General features: G+C 36.3%; 1 protein-coding gene across 3 annotated transcripts in view; it reads left to right on the forward strand.

Moving 5' to 3' along the window:
- Positions 1–16,987, forward strand: part of ARL15 (ARF like GTPase 15) — a 394,621-nt gene that overhangs the window by 153,393 nt on the left and 224,241 nt on the right. For all 3 annotated transcript variants that reach the window (XM_028106525.2, XM_028106523.2, XM_028106524.2), the window contains exon 3: positions 3,385–3,444. In XM_028106525.2, the coding sequence (XP_027962326.1) occupies positions 3,385–3,444 (60 nt within the window). The remainder of the gene's footprint in view (positions 1–3,384; positions 3,445–16,987) is intronic.

Here is a 16,987-nt window from a genome sequence, read left to right on the forward strand (position 1 = left end):
GCACTGAGTGCCATCTGTTCTCATTTATACATGAGGAAACTGAGGCACAGAAGGGTTAAGTTACTTGTTCAGTTGATAACGGTAGAGCCAGAATTGGAACCCAGATATTCTTTCTTTGGAGCCCGTGCTATCCTGGTGGTTTTTATTCCTCAAAGCAACCTTTGAGAAAGGTATTTTGATGGTTTGACCATTATATCCCACTAAATATTAATATTTCTCCCTCCTTCCTTTGACCTCATCCAACCCAGTGTAAAGGAATAAATAAGAGTTGATCTGATAGTCACCCTTCTTGGTTGCCCTTCTGGTGAACTGAAAGTGTAGCTTTACATTTTAATTCTTTTTAATCCTTGCAAACATTTAGAATGACTAAAATTTTTTTAAAAATTGTTTCTCTTCCATGTGTAGTACATTTTTCTTATTTCCTAGACTGATTATGTAGACTTTGTCCTCTGAACATTCATTACCACGGGTATACTGTAAAAATATGAAGACAGCAAAATGGAAAACTGTATATACCTTTGCAGTATAAATCTAGCCACACATGTTCTATTTGGAGAGAAAATGTGTGTATTCTGCAGAAACATTTATATGCCTATAAATAACATTGCTAGGTTACTTTGCTTAGCGTGAACATTTGAGGACATTTTTGCAGTCAATTTATTATATCTGTGAGGGTTAAAGAGGGTAACAATGATATAAACTGTCTGTTGGATTATAAATTTCAAAAGTCGTATTTTGCATATGGGTGCAGCAATTTCTGGAAGGTTTTTCCTTTCCTTGGGCACATGCATATTGTCAGCTTTTAAGAATCACAGCAAATTAAATATCGCTGATGTACTCCATAACTGTGTATTTTTCAAAGTTGGGGCCTTTCTCACTTCTCTGGAAAATCCATACTGGAGTTGTCCTGACCATAACCAGTAATAGACTGTTGAGCATTTGCATAGAGCTTTTTGTTTTCAGGATTTCACAATCATTGCCCTTTAATCCATATGACACCCCTGTGAGGTAGGTAGGTACAGTCAAACATCCACGTCTCCTGCAGGCAAATTTTGGTGCCAGCAGGAATATTGTGATTGGCACTGACTCTCCTTAATTTCCCAGAGGCCAGACACCTGGAGAGGCTTTTTCTGCAGGCCCAAGTACATGCCAGTGCTTCAGCCACGCGGGGCTGCCTCCTCATTCCTTCTGCTATTTTACCAAGATTCAGTGACTGCCTGTGCCATTAACCGTAACACTGTAGTGACTGTGTCGTCAGTCTGCCTAAAACCCACACAGGAGGGGTATGTTTTGGAAGATTCCTAGAGGGCCCAATGAACATTCACATTCTATACTACAAATTTCAACTGTTCACACTTCTGTCACTCTAATAACGGTACTTTTCATTCAGTGGTAATATCTGTAGCTCCAACTAAGTATTTAGATTAATAAATAAGCCCGCAGGATTTCTCTTAAGAGTCTATAATGTATTCAGGCAGGCAAGAGACAGGCATAGCTAATGGTGAAATCATCAATACAGAGCCAATTGATAGAGAATGCTAGCAATCATATATTGTATGCTTATTTGTATCAGGCACTGTGATAAACATAATACATACGTTACATATTTTTATAACAACTACATGAGGTAGATTCTATCAGATTCTTCATTCCCGATGAAAGCCAAGGCTAGTAGGTTGCCCAGAGTCACAGAGCTGATTTGAACCTAATTCTGACTCCAAAGTCCTTTTTTAACCATTAGGTGATATTCACTGCCTGAAGTGGAAGATACTATATAGAATTTTAAAGTGCTAGGACAACATACAGCAAAAGAGTGGTAGTAATAGGGCAGAATGTAAAAAGATACATATTGACTTCTGTTTTTATACAGTAAAGCAGAACCATGTAAAAGAATTGTTCTTATCCACAGCATACAGTGTATCTTTTTACCTTTCTAGACACATCATAATTTCATAATATCTGATACTGTTAAGTCATCATCCCTTTTCTAAGAAATTATCTTAAAATTGCACATACTAATGTGTAAAACCTTAGATTACTTAGGTGGTTGGAAATTGCTGAATAAATTAACTTTTAAAAATTAGTAGGGCTTTGGGGCACCTGGGTGGCTCAGTCGTTAGGCATCTGCCTTCAGTTCGGGTCATGGTCCCAGAGTCCTGGGATCGAACTCCACATCGAGCTCCCTGTTTGACAGGGAGCCTGCTTCTCTCCCACTCCCCCTGCTTGTGTTCCATCTCTCTCTGTCTCTCTGTCAAACAAATAAAAAAAATCTTAAAAAAAAAATTAGTAGGGCTTTTAATTGAAAAAGTCCTTGTATAGGGGCACATTGGTGTCTCAGTCATTAAGCATCTGTCTTTGGCTCCGGTCATGATCCCAGGGTCCTGGGATCGAGCCCCACATGGGGCTCCCTGCTCAGTGGGAAGCCTGCTTCTCCCTCTCCCACTCCCCCTGCTTGTATTCCCTCTCCTGCTGTGTCTCTCTCTGTCAAATAAATAAATAAAATCTTTTTTAAAAAATCAAAATCAAAATCAAAATAAAATCCTTGTATATAGCAAAACATTCAAATGAAACAAAAAGAATCTTATATTTAATAAAAAAGAATCTTATATTTAAGACCTCCATGTCCTCAGTTCTCCCAAGAATCCTCACTAGTTTGTTTCTTGTGGATTCTTTTAGAAATAGTGTATTTGTTGGTGTATGTGTGTAGGTATATAAGCATGTATGTTGTAACTGCTAAGCTTTTATACTAAAACCTGTGAACCAGATATGTTGAAGTAAATCATGACTTGAATGATAATAGTTAAGTCCTAAATATATAATAAAAAAACTATACTCTGAATACATATTGTAATAGAAATCACTGCATGTATTATAAAATGTACATAAATAGACAATTACAGTTGCACTTTTAAATATATGTATGATATTAACCATGCCCTTAAAGCTATAACATAAATCCTATGTAATTCTAATATAAGATGGTTATAATTTAGTTACCTTACTCTCTAGAGTTGCTTAGTTATATGTGAGAGACAATTAACTTTAGGAATTAGATGCAAAGATCCTCATAGATCTAATATTTTCTTTGAAGTTTCTCTGTACTTCCAAATTTCTTTCTCACTACTGGTAAAATTTACAAGTTACATAACATATTAAAGAATAGGTCAGTATTTTGAAAAAGTGTTAGGTTTTGCTGTAATTATCAACTATGTTTTGAAAATTTGAAGAGGATAATGTGTTATCAATGTATCTTGAATTGTTTCCGGCATAAATACAAAGCTATGAAAAGTAGCTCTTAATCAGCCTAAAAAAGGCTTTGAGCATTTTATGCATTTTTAAAAGAAAAGCTGCTAATTCCTTTTTTATGTTTTTGTTTAATTTTAGGTTTTAGTATAAAAGCAGTGCCATTCCAGAATGCCATCTTGAATGTAAAGGAACTTGGAGGTATAACATTTAAAATCCTTTCTGTGTCTGGCTTAAATTTGTGCTAATTCAGTATTAATGTTAAATGTAATTAAAAATTTGTTATTCTAGCAGGTGACTCATTTTTACCTTTTCCCTTGGTAACAGAGATATGTGTTTCTCTTTATATATGTTTTAAAGGTTGTTGAAGAGTTCTAAGTAATAAACTTTTTTTCCTTTAATTAGAGAACCATGCTTGTGGTTCTGTTTCATACACTACATATTCTTTGGTTTTATTTGTTCAAAACGTTTATTCCTGATCGAAAAGTACGAAGAAAATTTTAATATAACAGAAAGATAAGCCATACATTATGCAGGGCAACGAACTATATTTTAGAGTAGTTTGTATTCATACTCCAGGTTTTATTGTATTAGATCTTTTTAGAAATGTATTTGTTCCGATAATAAATCTTTGCCAACGGGTTCTTTGCTGGTCAAGCACATTTATTGGATAGGCTGTACCCCAAACTATACATCACTCAGTCTTTCATTACACTCTCTGTCTGGGATTTTTTGGTTGTGTTTTATGTCAGTCAGGGTCTTAACCCATGTAAATAGGTTAACAAAGAAATCAGTCAATTCAGTGAACCTACTAAATTCTCTAATAGCACAGGCAAATGGTAAGTGCTCTGAAGTTCAGGATCATATTGGTGAGTTTAATGACTTAGAAGAAAGTTCTCTTCCATCTCTTTAATCACTTTGTGATATTGACCTTCCCCCACCCCTTTTTCTAAGTTCATTCTAACTGACCTATTTTTAACTTGATGCAATTGAAACACAAACTTTATGCCATTTTAACAGTGTTTGATGCCACCTTATTTTTATCTCCCTAATGTATTAGCTCATCTTCTCAGGTGTTTTAAAGAGCTGTATCTAGGACAAGTTTACTTCTGCCAGTCTTTTTGTATAGCTACCTTTGACTTTCATAGCATTAATATTTAAATCAACCGTGGCTGATAAATTCTGGTTTATCCTTTAAGGCATTTGATTTTGTCATATGACTACAAAAATTCTAAAGCATGAGTGTTTTTAGCATGGAATCCTTTTTCTACATAAAAATTTTTAAAAGACTGCTCTTTTAGGTTGAATATTTTAATATTACTTTGTGGTTTCTAGTGACTCTGCTTCTCAGTGACCATAGAGTTATAGTCAGAGGATATATTGTAAAAGTCCATGGGAACAAAATGTATGGTTTGAGAATTTTCTTGGTTTTAAGTGTGGTTGATACTTCATTAAGGATTTTATTACTAGGCTAGACACAAAACTTTTATTGAACCCCCTCCAGGTGTAAGAAACTGTTGATTAATTGATAAAGATGTTTATTATGGATGTTGGTTGGATGATACAGATAGTGAATGTGTCTGGACAACTGACATGAATGCTTCAGGAAATTTTTGTAGCCTGGACTCTGTGCCACTGTAACACTGAAATTCAATACGATAAAAGAAAAATTAGAGGACAGGGGTGTATAAGGTGGGAATCTGTCTGTTCCCAAGCAAGGTTTAATTTTGCTGAAAAACCTCTGCCCTAACAATTTCAGTAATGAACATTGCAATGAAGAGAATACCATAGAGCTTGGTGCAACGTTTTAGTTCGTGTGATGGTTATTCTGTGATAGTGTGGGGTATAGGTAGAACGTAAAACTTCCAGGACTAGGCCCGGTACGTGAGTTCCAGGCCAATGAGGATGTGTTTGGCATACAGTATTCTACCCCCTCAATTTTAGGCGTTCTGTTTCCAGTCAAGAGACTGTTTCAAGGAGAAAGTGATTTTTCTGAGTAGAATCTAATTGTGCCTTCACTAAGTTCTTTATTTAAAAATATTTTTTTGAGGGGCTACTCTGTCTGGAAGAGGACTGCACACTAGGCTCTGTCTCACCTAAGAAGGCAGGAAAAGTAGGCTAACCACATGGTAAGAGTGTAGCTTTCCTAGGATTCAGGGTGTATTTCATGTGATAAGAAGCTCATCCCAATATAAGGTACATACTAGGAAGATGTGTGACCAACTGAAACCAAGTTGCTTGAGAGGCAGTAGCTTGAGTGAAAATTTCAGGAGTAAAGAATGGAGTGTTTTAGGGTCAATGATGAAACCTTTATATACCACAGTAGAGGGTTTCTTAGAAGTTCAGTCAGGTTGTGTGAATCCAGGGAAAAATCTTGAAGTCAAGGGAGAAATTCAAGAAGATAGATTGTAGAAATAGCAATGCTGAGTGCCACAACATCGCTGACATAGGGATGCTCAGATAGATAGCTCTGCTTACCTTAGGGGTAATTCAAGAGATTGGCATGACCCCTGCTCCTCCCTGCCAGGAGGAGTACCCCTCTCAGATGGTTCTAAGGCTCTCCATCATCCCGCTTCTCAACCTTAAGTTAAATTTCTTACTTGTTCAAAATAGGAAGAGGCATGAACTTGTGTTCCTTATCTAGTAAGAAATGGAAGGAAAGGAATTAACAGTGACCAGTGGAGTTAAATGGAAGTCACTTTTGGGAGATCTTAATAAGAAATTTTCTTTATATATGTAACTTGTATGTATAGCATATACATATATAGTTCTATGTTCTCATCAACTTTCTCTTAGGAGAGGGTTTCCTACATCTTTCACCTAAAAACTCTTAAAATTTTCACTCACATTTTTCTTGTGTGCTCTTGCCTACCATTCATACAATCATTCTAGGACAATTGTACATCAAGCATGATTCTAGGAGTTGAGAATGAAAGATGTTTAAAATACATTCCCGTTCTTCAAGAGACTCATGATTTGATTATGGAGACATTCATGAAAACAAATATTTGAAAGGAATGAAATTTTTTTGAAAATGAAATTGTGTGTTGGGGGGATAAGTTCAAGATAAGAGGTGACACAAATATAGACATAATCAGCCCAGCCTGGTGGTATATGGACAAGTTCCATTTTCACTAGTTTGAGAATGACTTGCTTTCCTTGACTTAGCTTTCACACCCACCAGGCTGCACTGATGACGCCTATATTTATGTGAAATTGAAATTGTAAATGTTTTTTGTAATTTTTTGCTTATTCCCATTTCTCTCCCTCCAGTGAGGTTCTCATTTCACTTTTGCAGCTTCATGCTTAATGAGTAGGTGCTAGGACTGTCTCACAGATAATGAGACACAGGACAGCCAGGCACAGAGACTGGGGGACTTGATCAAGGCTATTTGGAGGAGGTGGATGTCCATCTGAGCACTTAACCAGTTACTCTCTACGTGGCACATTTTATCCTGTGCCTGGAACAAGAGAAGTGCTTCCACATGTTACCTGCTGCTGCTTCTATCATTGATTTTCTTTGACTCTCAAGTCCAACTCTTGTTTGCTTCGGGTTCTGACTCTCTCACTGCTAGAGTCCTGCTTCCCTTCCCATCTCTTCAAGACTGGCTTCTGAATCAATCATAATCTTAACCTTCCAGTCTGTCTCGAGGCTTATACAAACACATCATTTTCATATTTTTATTCCTTTTATTTCATTTATTCAATAGATATTTATTAAGTACATGTTGCATGCCCAGGCTGAGTTCTAGAAAGTGGCAGTTACAGTGGCAAGAGATGCACTGTCCTTGCATGGACGAGCTATTGGACACAAGGGGAGACTCTTGTGTACTTCTCTCCTTGAGTAAAGCCAAATATTGCTATTTACAGGCCCAGAACGAATTCCTGGGTTAATCCCCTCAGTACTTGAAGGGATTTTTAATACCATCGAGAACGGCTGTTCTGATCTCTACAAAGGACATTCTGTAGTATTGCTCAGTGGGTTTGTTTTTCTTGTAAATTCTTTCATTTGGGAGGTTTTTGTTGAAACTAATCTAAACCCTTTTTTAGTTTTAATTAATTACTCGGCTTGTCTTGTGCTATTTATTATTCTGGATGTTGTGCAAGACACCTAGCAGGATTCTGAACAGACAGAAAGATGAATCTTTCAGCAAGTTTCCCTTCTTCCTATTAGAGGAAGCCCATTCATTCTGTAGGATTCTAGGTGAGTCCATTTTCCTGTATCTCTGCTTCCTTATCTGTAAAACGTAGTAATAATAGTTCCTGCATTATATATATCAATTGTGAGGACTAAATTAACATAAGTCAGCTACTTAGAAATCGCCTGGCCCATAGCTAACATTTTTGGAAGATTTATATTATAATTACACCCTTCTCCTCCCTCATCCCCACCCCCTCAAAAAAAAACACCTTTCAATAAAGCCTTGTCCCCAAAGGCTCGAGAAATAACCCAAATCACACATTGATTGCTTTTTCTCTTTGCAGTCATGCCTTGCTCCCTTGTGGACAAGATGATCTTCCCTTTTTTTTTTTTTTTTAATTTCTATTTTTATTTTGTTACACCTGTTTAAACTGAAAAGTCACAGGGAAGGGACCTCCTCGGAGTCTTCGGGTTAGCAGCCTCTCATAGTTTTTGGCAGTACACACGTGTTAATATTAAATGTTTTTGTCCCATCTACCTTATCACTTTTCCCTCTGGTTTCAGTTTCCACCTGAAAAATCTTTTCTGTCATGTCTCTTAATTGCTTTCATTCTGTTTGGCTTTATGTATTGTAACCACATTACTAAGGTGAATGAAGCATCTGGCATTTAGTTGAGTTGAAAGCACCAGTCCCGATGCAGTGATTTTACAGCTCTGGTAATTTTTCCTTTTAGAAATTTCCAGTTCTTAAATCTACAGATGCACTTGGAGATATTTTTGTCTTGATTTTGAAATTGCATTTGTACATTGATGGAGCCCAAAGAGGAAATTTTTCATTTCTTAGCACATTTAGTTTGTTACCATGAATTGATGAGGATCCAGACATCATAATATTCCGTTTTCTTTCCCTAACTGAATTCTGGAATCACAATTGGTTTTGTCAAATGACTTGTTTTCTCCTTCTGATATTCTAATGAGTTATGTCTGAGTCGTTTCCCCACCCAGTAAACTCTTTGGCAGTCTTGTCTTCCCTGTTGATACTCAGAAAGGCAAAAGCTAAAAAGCAGTAAGCTGTCTTTTACGCTTCAGTATTTGCTGCTAGTTGTCAATCAGAAAGAAAGTTCATGAAGATTTTTGTTTGCCCTTTATTTTTTTCCTCTAAAGACAAGACAACTTTTTTCTTCAGAAGGTGGTGAGGGTTGTGTGGAAAAGTGCAAGTTGTGTTCACTTACCCATTTACTTTAGCCCATGCAATAGTGACTGAATGATTTTTGAGGATTGTCAGCTAAGCCATTTTTTTTTTTTTTTAAAGGTTGCTTCTTTCAGCAGCCAAGCTGTTATATGAAACAGATGTTGACTCTGTCCTGTTTCTTTGTTTGCCTGGAGGAATACACCACCTCCTCATAGTGAAAGGTGCTGTTTCTTTGTATCCTGCTAGTTATCTTCGGGTGCTGTTAATCTGTCCAGGTTATTTGCATTTCTTAATTTCTCCAGAAACAGTACAGGGCAAATTTCTTGACAGGCAACCCAGGGGGCACTGCTGCCTGCATCTTTTTAATCTCTGCTTTCTGTACCCAGGCCATTTGATGTCTTTTACCCAAATAAAGCTTCCTTCCTTCAGAATCTTGCATTAAAACTTAATTCAGAAGGAAGAATATCTCTTTATTTCGCTTGATGTGTTCTCCCAGTCCTATATATACTATGATTATTGCCTCCATATCCCCACTACCACCTCCTATTAAAAAAAAAAAATTCCAGCTAAATACCTAGGAATTTAATGTCACTGCCTCTGAGAGTCATACTATCCAACAGACAGAGGAAGGAATCAGGACCATATAAACAAAATGGTTTTCTATTAGAAACAGTGTAGGTAGTCTGGAAAACACTTTTGCCACATTGCTTGAAGGGACACGTGTAGTTAAGATTGCTTGCTGGTGTAGGAGAGAACAAGTTGCCATTCAGAAACTCTTCTCGACATCTCCAGACATGGAATTCTCTGGAGGTGGCAAGAAACCATGATGCTGGTAAAGGAACATGACAGCACAGAGTGGGGGCCAGAGGAATTGTAAGGAGGGCCCCCTTACAATCATGCTACCTGCTAAATTATAGTCAGCTACACACAAGTGTGCATATTCCATATCTGTTGTATAATTATAAGGAAGAAATGAGGTTCAGCAAGTAGAGTGTGGCCTCAAGACGCTCTGTCCCTCTGTGCATTTGAACTTCTTGTTGTTTTCTTATCTGCAAAATGTAAGTTTTAATAAATCATCACTATTTATTTCCCAAGGGATTGGGCTGGAAAAGAAAACTTCAGTTGCCTAAAGCTCCCCAAGAGATGCTTTAAGATGCTTTAAGATAGACAGTGGTATTTCCACTAATTCTGTTTTTATAGTTGTGGTTCCAGTGTGATATGTAATATTGAATGATCGAAACTTCTTGATAGAGTATTGTTTCCTTATCTAGGAGAAGAACCAGACTTTCTGGAATGGGAACAACCAGTTAACTCCTGGCTCTCTGAGCTGTGTACTTTCTCACTGAGGCTTAGCTCTACTAGGGGAAATGATATTGGTATAAAGCCAAGTCACTTGGATGGGAGTTGAAAGGCCACAGCTATCTGAATTGGTTGAACAGGCTCCCACTGTGGTGGTGTTCAAGCGTTTTTTACACTTGCTAAGGGAAAACTGAGCCAAACAGTCAGCAGAGCCAAATAAATGAATCTGGGGACCCAGAAGTCTGTTACTGGCTGATGTAGTCCTGACCTTAATTTTTGTTTTCTTCTGGAGAAATGCCCTAAGATATTTTTTTTAAATTTGCCTCCCCAGTCATAGTTTTGTATAGTACTTAACAATCCACTCTTCGAAGACTGTATACACACACACACACACACACACACACGCAGATGTATAATACATACACACATAAACACATGTATACACACAATGTTCAAGAAACTGGTGTCCTGGCCTTTTGACACCCATCACCCCCGCCTTGAGAATAGGGGTTTCATGTACCTCTAATGTAGCTCCCTCACCCATTGATTCCTGTTTGGGGCAGTCAGGTCATATCATATCTTCCAACTCTACCGAACTTCCTCACAGAACATTCATGCTGGGTTCTGAGCTTCCTAACCTTTAGAAGGGAATAGATATTTCTCTTTCTCCCATGGGTTGCCATAATAGCAACTAATTTTCATCGTGTATTTGGTTTCAGCATGGTATTGCAGCAACAGCACTGCAAGTCAAGAGACCAGTATTCTTCTCTCAAAACAAGCCATGGGACATTGGGCAAGCCTGTTAACTTCTCCAAGGCTGCTTGCTTTTCTAGCAGCTGAGGATGCTGATTACCATTCTCCTGTTTGATACAACAGAACTAGTTTATTTTTATAATCTTGAAACCCATAGTATCTACTTCACTGTGGTCTCTAGGAACCATAGAGCCCATCTTTAACAACTATGCATGATTATAATGCTTTATTTTTTGTTTTCATTTAACCTGGACTTCCTCTGTTTTTTTTCTTTTTGGTAGAGTAGACATTTCAATAAATCTGTTTTCTTTTTGTGTTTGTGTGAAACAGGTATACGTACATGAAATACGAACTAATACTAAATGTACTGCTTACTTCAAGAAGCATTACAGTCTGGTACAGGAAATACTATAATAGGATTGTGTGCAAGATGCCATTAGGATCATATAGAAAGTACAGAGGAGACGTCACAGAGGAAAAGACAATTTAGGAGCAGTCTGGGACAAAAGTCATGGAAGTGGCAGTGGGCTTGGTCTAATTTTGTTTCATCCATAAACCAAGTCCACTGTCAACTCCTTGACTTGTCTTTTCTGTTTTCTTTTCCTAGACTCTTTTCCTCTAGTGTCTCTCCTTTCAGTATGATCTTAATTGCATCTTGTACTCAATCCTGTTACAGTATTTAGCATACCAGTCCATGAAATTAGAAAGAATTGAAAAACACACTGTAATCTTAAGGGTTTATCATATTGTGATGTAAAACATATCTGCAATTCCAAGCTGGAGAGAAATTTGCCAAGTTATGCCCCAAGATACTGGAGTAAAGCTAGACCCATCAGAAGCAAAATGGTGTTTTGTATTAAATTCATTTCAGTAAATACTTAATAAATACTAACTACATGCCATCACCTAAAGATATAATCCCCATATGTGCATGCACATGATCCCGAGCCCATTTCTTTGGATATTTTGATGGGAGAGTAATATTGGCCATAAAGATTATGGAAGTTCATAGAAAAGATTAAACAGCTTTACTAGATCTCTATAATTAGAATGACAACTTGTCAGTTGTTCAAGAGGTAATATATTGGTAGCTGTTTATTTCTTACCAGACCAGGTTGGTTCTCTGACCTATCCTAGAACTGAACAAAATAGAACTGGTTAGATTTATTTTGAGGCATTATAAATGTGTTGCTTTTAATTTCTTAAGGTCCAAAGTATTATCAAAAAGCTCTATACTAAAAATGCTTGATTATTTTAATATTGAAATTCACTGATATTTTATGGCATCATTGTGAGAAGTAATGTGAAGAATATCGTATAAAGTTAACTTTTTAATACATACATTAATACATAATACTTATTGAAAATTGAAGGTTGATTTTTTTTAATGTCTATTCTCCCTCCTTTGCCAAAATCTCATAAAATGACAAAAATCAGAAAACGATTATAAGTTAAACCTCTAACACAGATTTAATCTACAATGAAGAAAGGAAAGCATGACAAAGACTGAGATACAGGCCATGGAAACATGAAGTAGAAGGAGAATTCATCAGGATTATTAATCAGAGTTTATCAAAGTTATTAATTGGGGCTTTACGTTTGGAGCCATGCCTTTATTTTTCTTCTCTCCTTGTGTTAAGTAGTGGATAGCAGCTGTGTTTACCCACAGACTAAATCTTGGAAGTGGGTGCTAGACTCAGGCCAAGGCAGTGTCCTAATATACTGACTGCCAGGTGGGTTAGGAAGCCCACACACACAGGAGAGAAGCCACTTGTCTGTCCCTATTAATCACTGAAAGTAGGCAGTGGTAAACAAAAGAGCTGGCAAACGTAGATTCTTAAAAGATAAGCATATAATCACAGCATACCACAATATGAGGGAAATCACCATCAAAGAAAGCTTACCCCATCAAAAGAAAAAGTACCTAAGGACCTAGAGGTAATAGAGTGATCAGAAGAAGACATTCAGAGAGGTAAGTTTTTGTATTCTTGAAAAGGAATCTAATGGAACTGGGGAAATGAAAATTTAAAGTGACAATATCCATTGACACAACTCAGATGTAAATTAATAAAATTAAGGACTGAGGGAATTTCCTCAGAATACCCTGCAAAAGGACAGCTCTGAAAGTATGGGAGAAAATTGAGACCAAAGGAATAGTTAGTAGAAATTCTAACATCCCTCTAAGAGGTGTAAAGGGAGAGTAAAGAGAAACTGTAGAGATTAAAATAATCAAAGAAAACAGAAAAACCTCAAATGTGAGAAAAGACTATTCAAATTTAATGGGTCTTCTGAGGCCAAGAAAAGACTTAAATCTAGACATATTGTGAAGAAAAATCATTAATTGTAATCACAGGAACACACAAGTGAGTTATTTCTAATTTCAACATGAGAGATGTCAGTCAAGTAGAGAGAATCAAAGTATATTTTCTTTAGATTATAGATTATAATTAAAAGAAAGATTGAAGTTTAAATATATATCTTTAAAAATTAGGGTAAACACTAAAACAGTGAAAGTAGGATGATATCTACATAAATACATTTTTAAAAAAATCTGAAAAGTTGGGCACCTGGGTGGCTCAGATGGTTAAGTGTCTGCCTTCGGCTCAGGTCATGATCCCAGGGTCCTGGGATCGAGTCCCATGTCGGGCTCCCTGCTCAGCGGGAAGCCTGCTTCTCCCTCTCCCACTCCCCCTGCTTGAGTTCCCTCTCTCATTGTGTCTCTGTCAAATAAATAAATAAAATCTTTAAAAAAAAAAAAGATTTTATTTGAAAGTGAGAGAGAGCGAGTGGGGGGAGGGGCAGAGGGAGAGGGAGAAGCCGGCTCACCGGTGCGCAGGGAGCCCAACGTGGATCTAGATCCCAGGACCCTGAGATCATGACCTGAGCTGAAGTCAGACACTTAGCCGACTGAGCCACCAGGTGCCCCATGAGAATTTCTTTTTAAGAAATAAAATTTAAGAAAATATACTATAAAGATAGAAAGCTAAGGATATTTGATAAATTCAGCAAAATGCAAAAATGGAAAAATAGCAAAATTAATCGTATGAGACCTAGAAAACATCTATACATCAGTAATCAAAATAAATGTACTACTTACTTATTAAATTCGCCTTTTAAATGAGTGGCATAAAAACTGATCATAACCTATTCAACTCTGGTTATGAGACACTTCTGCAACAACAAAATGCAGCAAGGTAGAAATAAAGGGATAGAAAAGATATCCTTAAAAACCATTGAAAAGAAAGTACCAGGAGATGAAATTCAAAACAAAGAACACTAAGAATAGAGGGGTTTTCATGTTGCTCTATTAGGATAACTGAGTAATCATGAACCTTTACATATTTACCTACATAATTCTGAACTATAAAAAATTAAAACTAAGAAAAATGTACGAAAAAGCCAACAGGTTCACAATCAGAAGAATTTATCCATACTTTCTTTATAAGACAGTAGATCAAATAAATAAAAATATATGGAGGATTTAAATAGACAATTAACAAACTTGATCTAATTGATAATTACAGAATTTTACACTCAAATAGAAAACATATTTTCTTTTAAAATACACCTGAAATTTACATATGACCATGTATGTTTTCTGACTAAAATCCAATAAAATTAGAAATTAGTAGCAGATAGACAAAAATAACACATGAAACAAGATTTAAAATTACCCTAATCTTGGATACTTGGGTGGCTCAGCCAGTTAAATGTCTGCCTTTGGCTCAGGTCATGATCGAGCCCTGCACTGGGCTCTCTGCTCAGTGGGGAGTCTGCATCTCCCTTTCCCTCTGCCCCCACACCCCACTTGTGCTCGCTCATGCTCTCTCTCTCAAAGAAAATCCCCCCCCTTTTTTTTAATTACCCTGGGGCTCCTGGGTGGCTCAGTTGTTAAGTGTCTGCCTTTGGCTCAGATAGTGATACCAGAGTCCTGGGATCGAACCCTACATCAGGCTCCCTGCTCGGCGGGGAGTCTGCTTCTCCCTCTCCCACTCCCCCTGCTTGTGTTCCCTCTCTCGCTGTGTCTCTCTCTGTCAAATAAATAAACAAAATCTTTTAAAAAAATAAAATCATCTTTAAAAAAACAAAAATTAAAAAATTACGCTAACCTTATAACATGTAAAAAAAAATCAAAATAGATCCTGGACCTAAATATAAAACCTAAAACTATAAAACTTCTAGAATAAAACTTATATGGTCTTTGTGACCTTGGGTTAGGCAAAGATTTCTTAGATAAGACACCAAAGGTATGATCCATGAAAAGAAAATTGGTTAATTGGATTTCATAATACTTCTGCTTTTTGAAAGACACTACTAGAGAATGAAAAGGCCATTTATTGGCTAGGTAAACATTATTTGGAAATCATATATCTGATAAAGAACTTGTATCCAAAATATATAAAGAATACTCAATAATAAAAGAAACATTTTAAAAATGGGCAAAAACTTTGAACATACCTTTATCAAAGAAGATATAAAGAAGTTAAATAAGCAAATGCAAAAGATGCTCACCATCATTAGTTATTAGGGAAATAGAAATTAAAATCACCACACACACACATTAAAATGTCTAAAATTTAAAAGCCTGAATATATCAAGTATTGTGGAAAGAATATGGAGGAACGAGAATCTCCTTCACTGCCAGTAGAAATGTAAAATGATATAACACTTTGAAAAACAGTTTGGCAGCTTCTTAAGATAAATGCAAACCAATCTTATAATCAAGCCATTCCACTCTTGGAGAAACGAAAACCGATGTTCACACAAAATACTGTATATAAGTGTTCATAGCAACTTTATAATAGGAAAAAATGGAAACAACCCAAATGTCTTTGGTTGGTGAATGGATAAATAAATGTGACCTACCCATATAAGGAAATTGTATTCAGCAATAAAAAAGAAAGAACTATAGATACATGCCATAATATGGATGAATCTCAAAGTAATTATGCTAAGTGAAAGAAGCTAGACAAAATGGAACACATAAGGCAGTATTCCCATATTGGGATAAACTCCTATCCCATTTATAGAAATTACTAGAAAATGCAAACTAATAATTAGTGACAAAGTGTTTCAGGGATTGCCTGAGGGATAGGGACAGGAGGCTGCGGAGGGATGGAGTGGAAGGACTTGAAGGGTCATGAGAAAATTTGGGAGGTGATGGATAGATACTTATTATCATGATTATGGTCATGGTTTCACAGATGCACCTGAATCAAAACTTAACCACATTGTCTATTTTAATATGTGTAGTTTATTATATATCAGTTATACCACAGTAAAACTGTTGAAAATATTCTGTACTGTTAGAAATATCTCTGGTCAAAAGCATTGAAAATATGTTTTGTGAAGAACTTAACGGTCCTTCTCTTGGATTGCTTTCCAGTAACGAGTTATTTTAAATAGGCTAAGTTAATATCCATGCTTTAAAAAAAGATAAATGTGACTAGGGAAAGACTTCACGAAGAAAAATATCCATTTCTGGATGATCATATGTAGCTGAATTGTTAAAGTTAAATATGTAGGCAGTTAAACTAAGATTAAGATGTTATCAAATCTATCAATTTAACATGTAGATTTTAAAAATCTTACTGCTAATAAAAGAAGACAGATTGATCTGTCTGTGCACAGCAGCATCAATTAATCAAAGAAATTCATATGACAGATTCATTATACAAAGAGTGAGAGATTTCTCAGAATAAACCAGTTGTGGTTCATTCCATAGGGATACTCAAAACCATAGTGATACAATTCTCTTTCCAACCTTAAGAGTTATTTTATGAAAAATATTCCTGTCAGTGATTATACACAGGTCTTAACACAAAGTTGGAGGTTGGCGGGGGCGGGGGGGACAGTAACACTAAAGCAAACCAATATATTAGAAAGCCTCAGATTCCAAACCACATTGGAATAATTCGCATTTTAAGAACACATTTTGTGTGTGGGGGGGTGAAATATCCCTTTTTGTTCAGGAATCTTTACAGCTTTAAATTAATCTGCTTGACCTGATCCTAGGCTATCCAGATCGCACTTCAGGTTAAAGTTTTTCAAGTGGACCTTATTTTGGCATAAAAAGTAATGTATTTTTCATTTGCATTTCTTTTTTTCATTATTGTAAGTCTCCGCAAAATGCCTGGTCAAGATTGGTATAGGTATGGTTGTTGGTAATATTCTATACATAATAAGCTAAGAGGGTAGAACATAACCTACTTTCTTTCTGTGTACTTTGCCGTTAGCAATTCCAACAAGTTCTTTTGGGGTCTGCCATGTTCTTTAAGGTGATGGTATTTTTTAAATTGGGTGTGTAAATATAAAACTTCTTTCTTTCTTTTTTCTTTCTTTTTTTTTTTTTTTTTGGT

This window comes from Eumetopias jubatus, unplaced genomic scaffold, assembly GCF_037043125.1.
Source record: "Eumetopias jubatus isolate StellerSeaLion01/CBP00866 unplaced genomic scaffold, mEumJub1_p1.0 scaffold_5, whole genome shotgun sequence".
NCBI classification, from domain to species: Eukaryota; Metazoa; Chordata; class Mammalia; order Carnivora; family Otariidae; genus Eumetopias; species Eumetopias jubatus.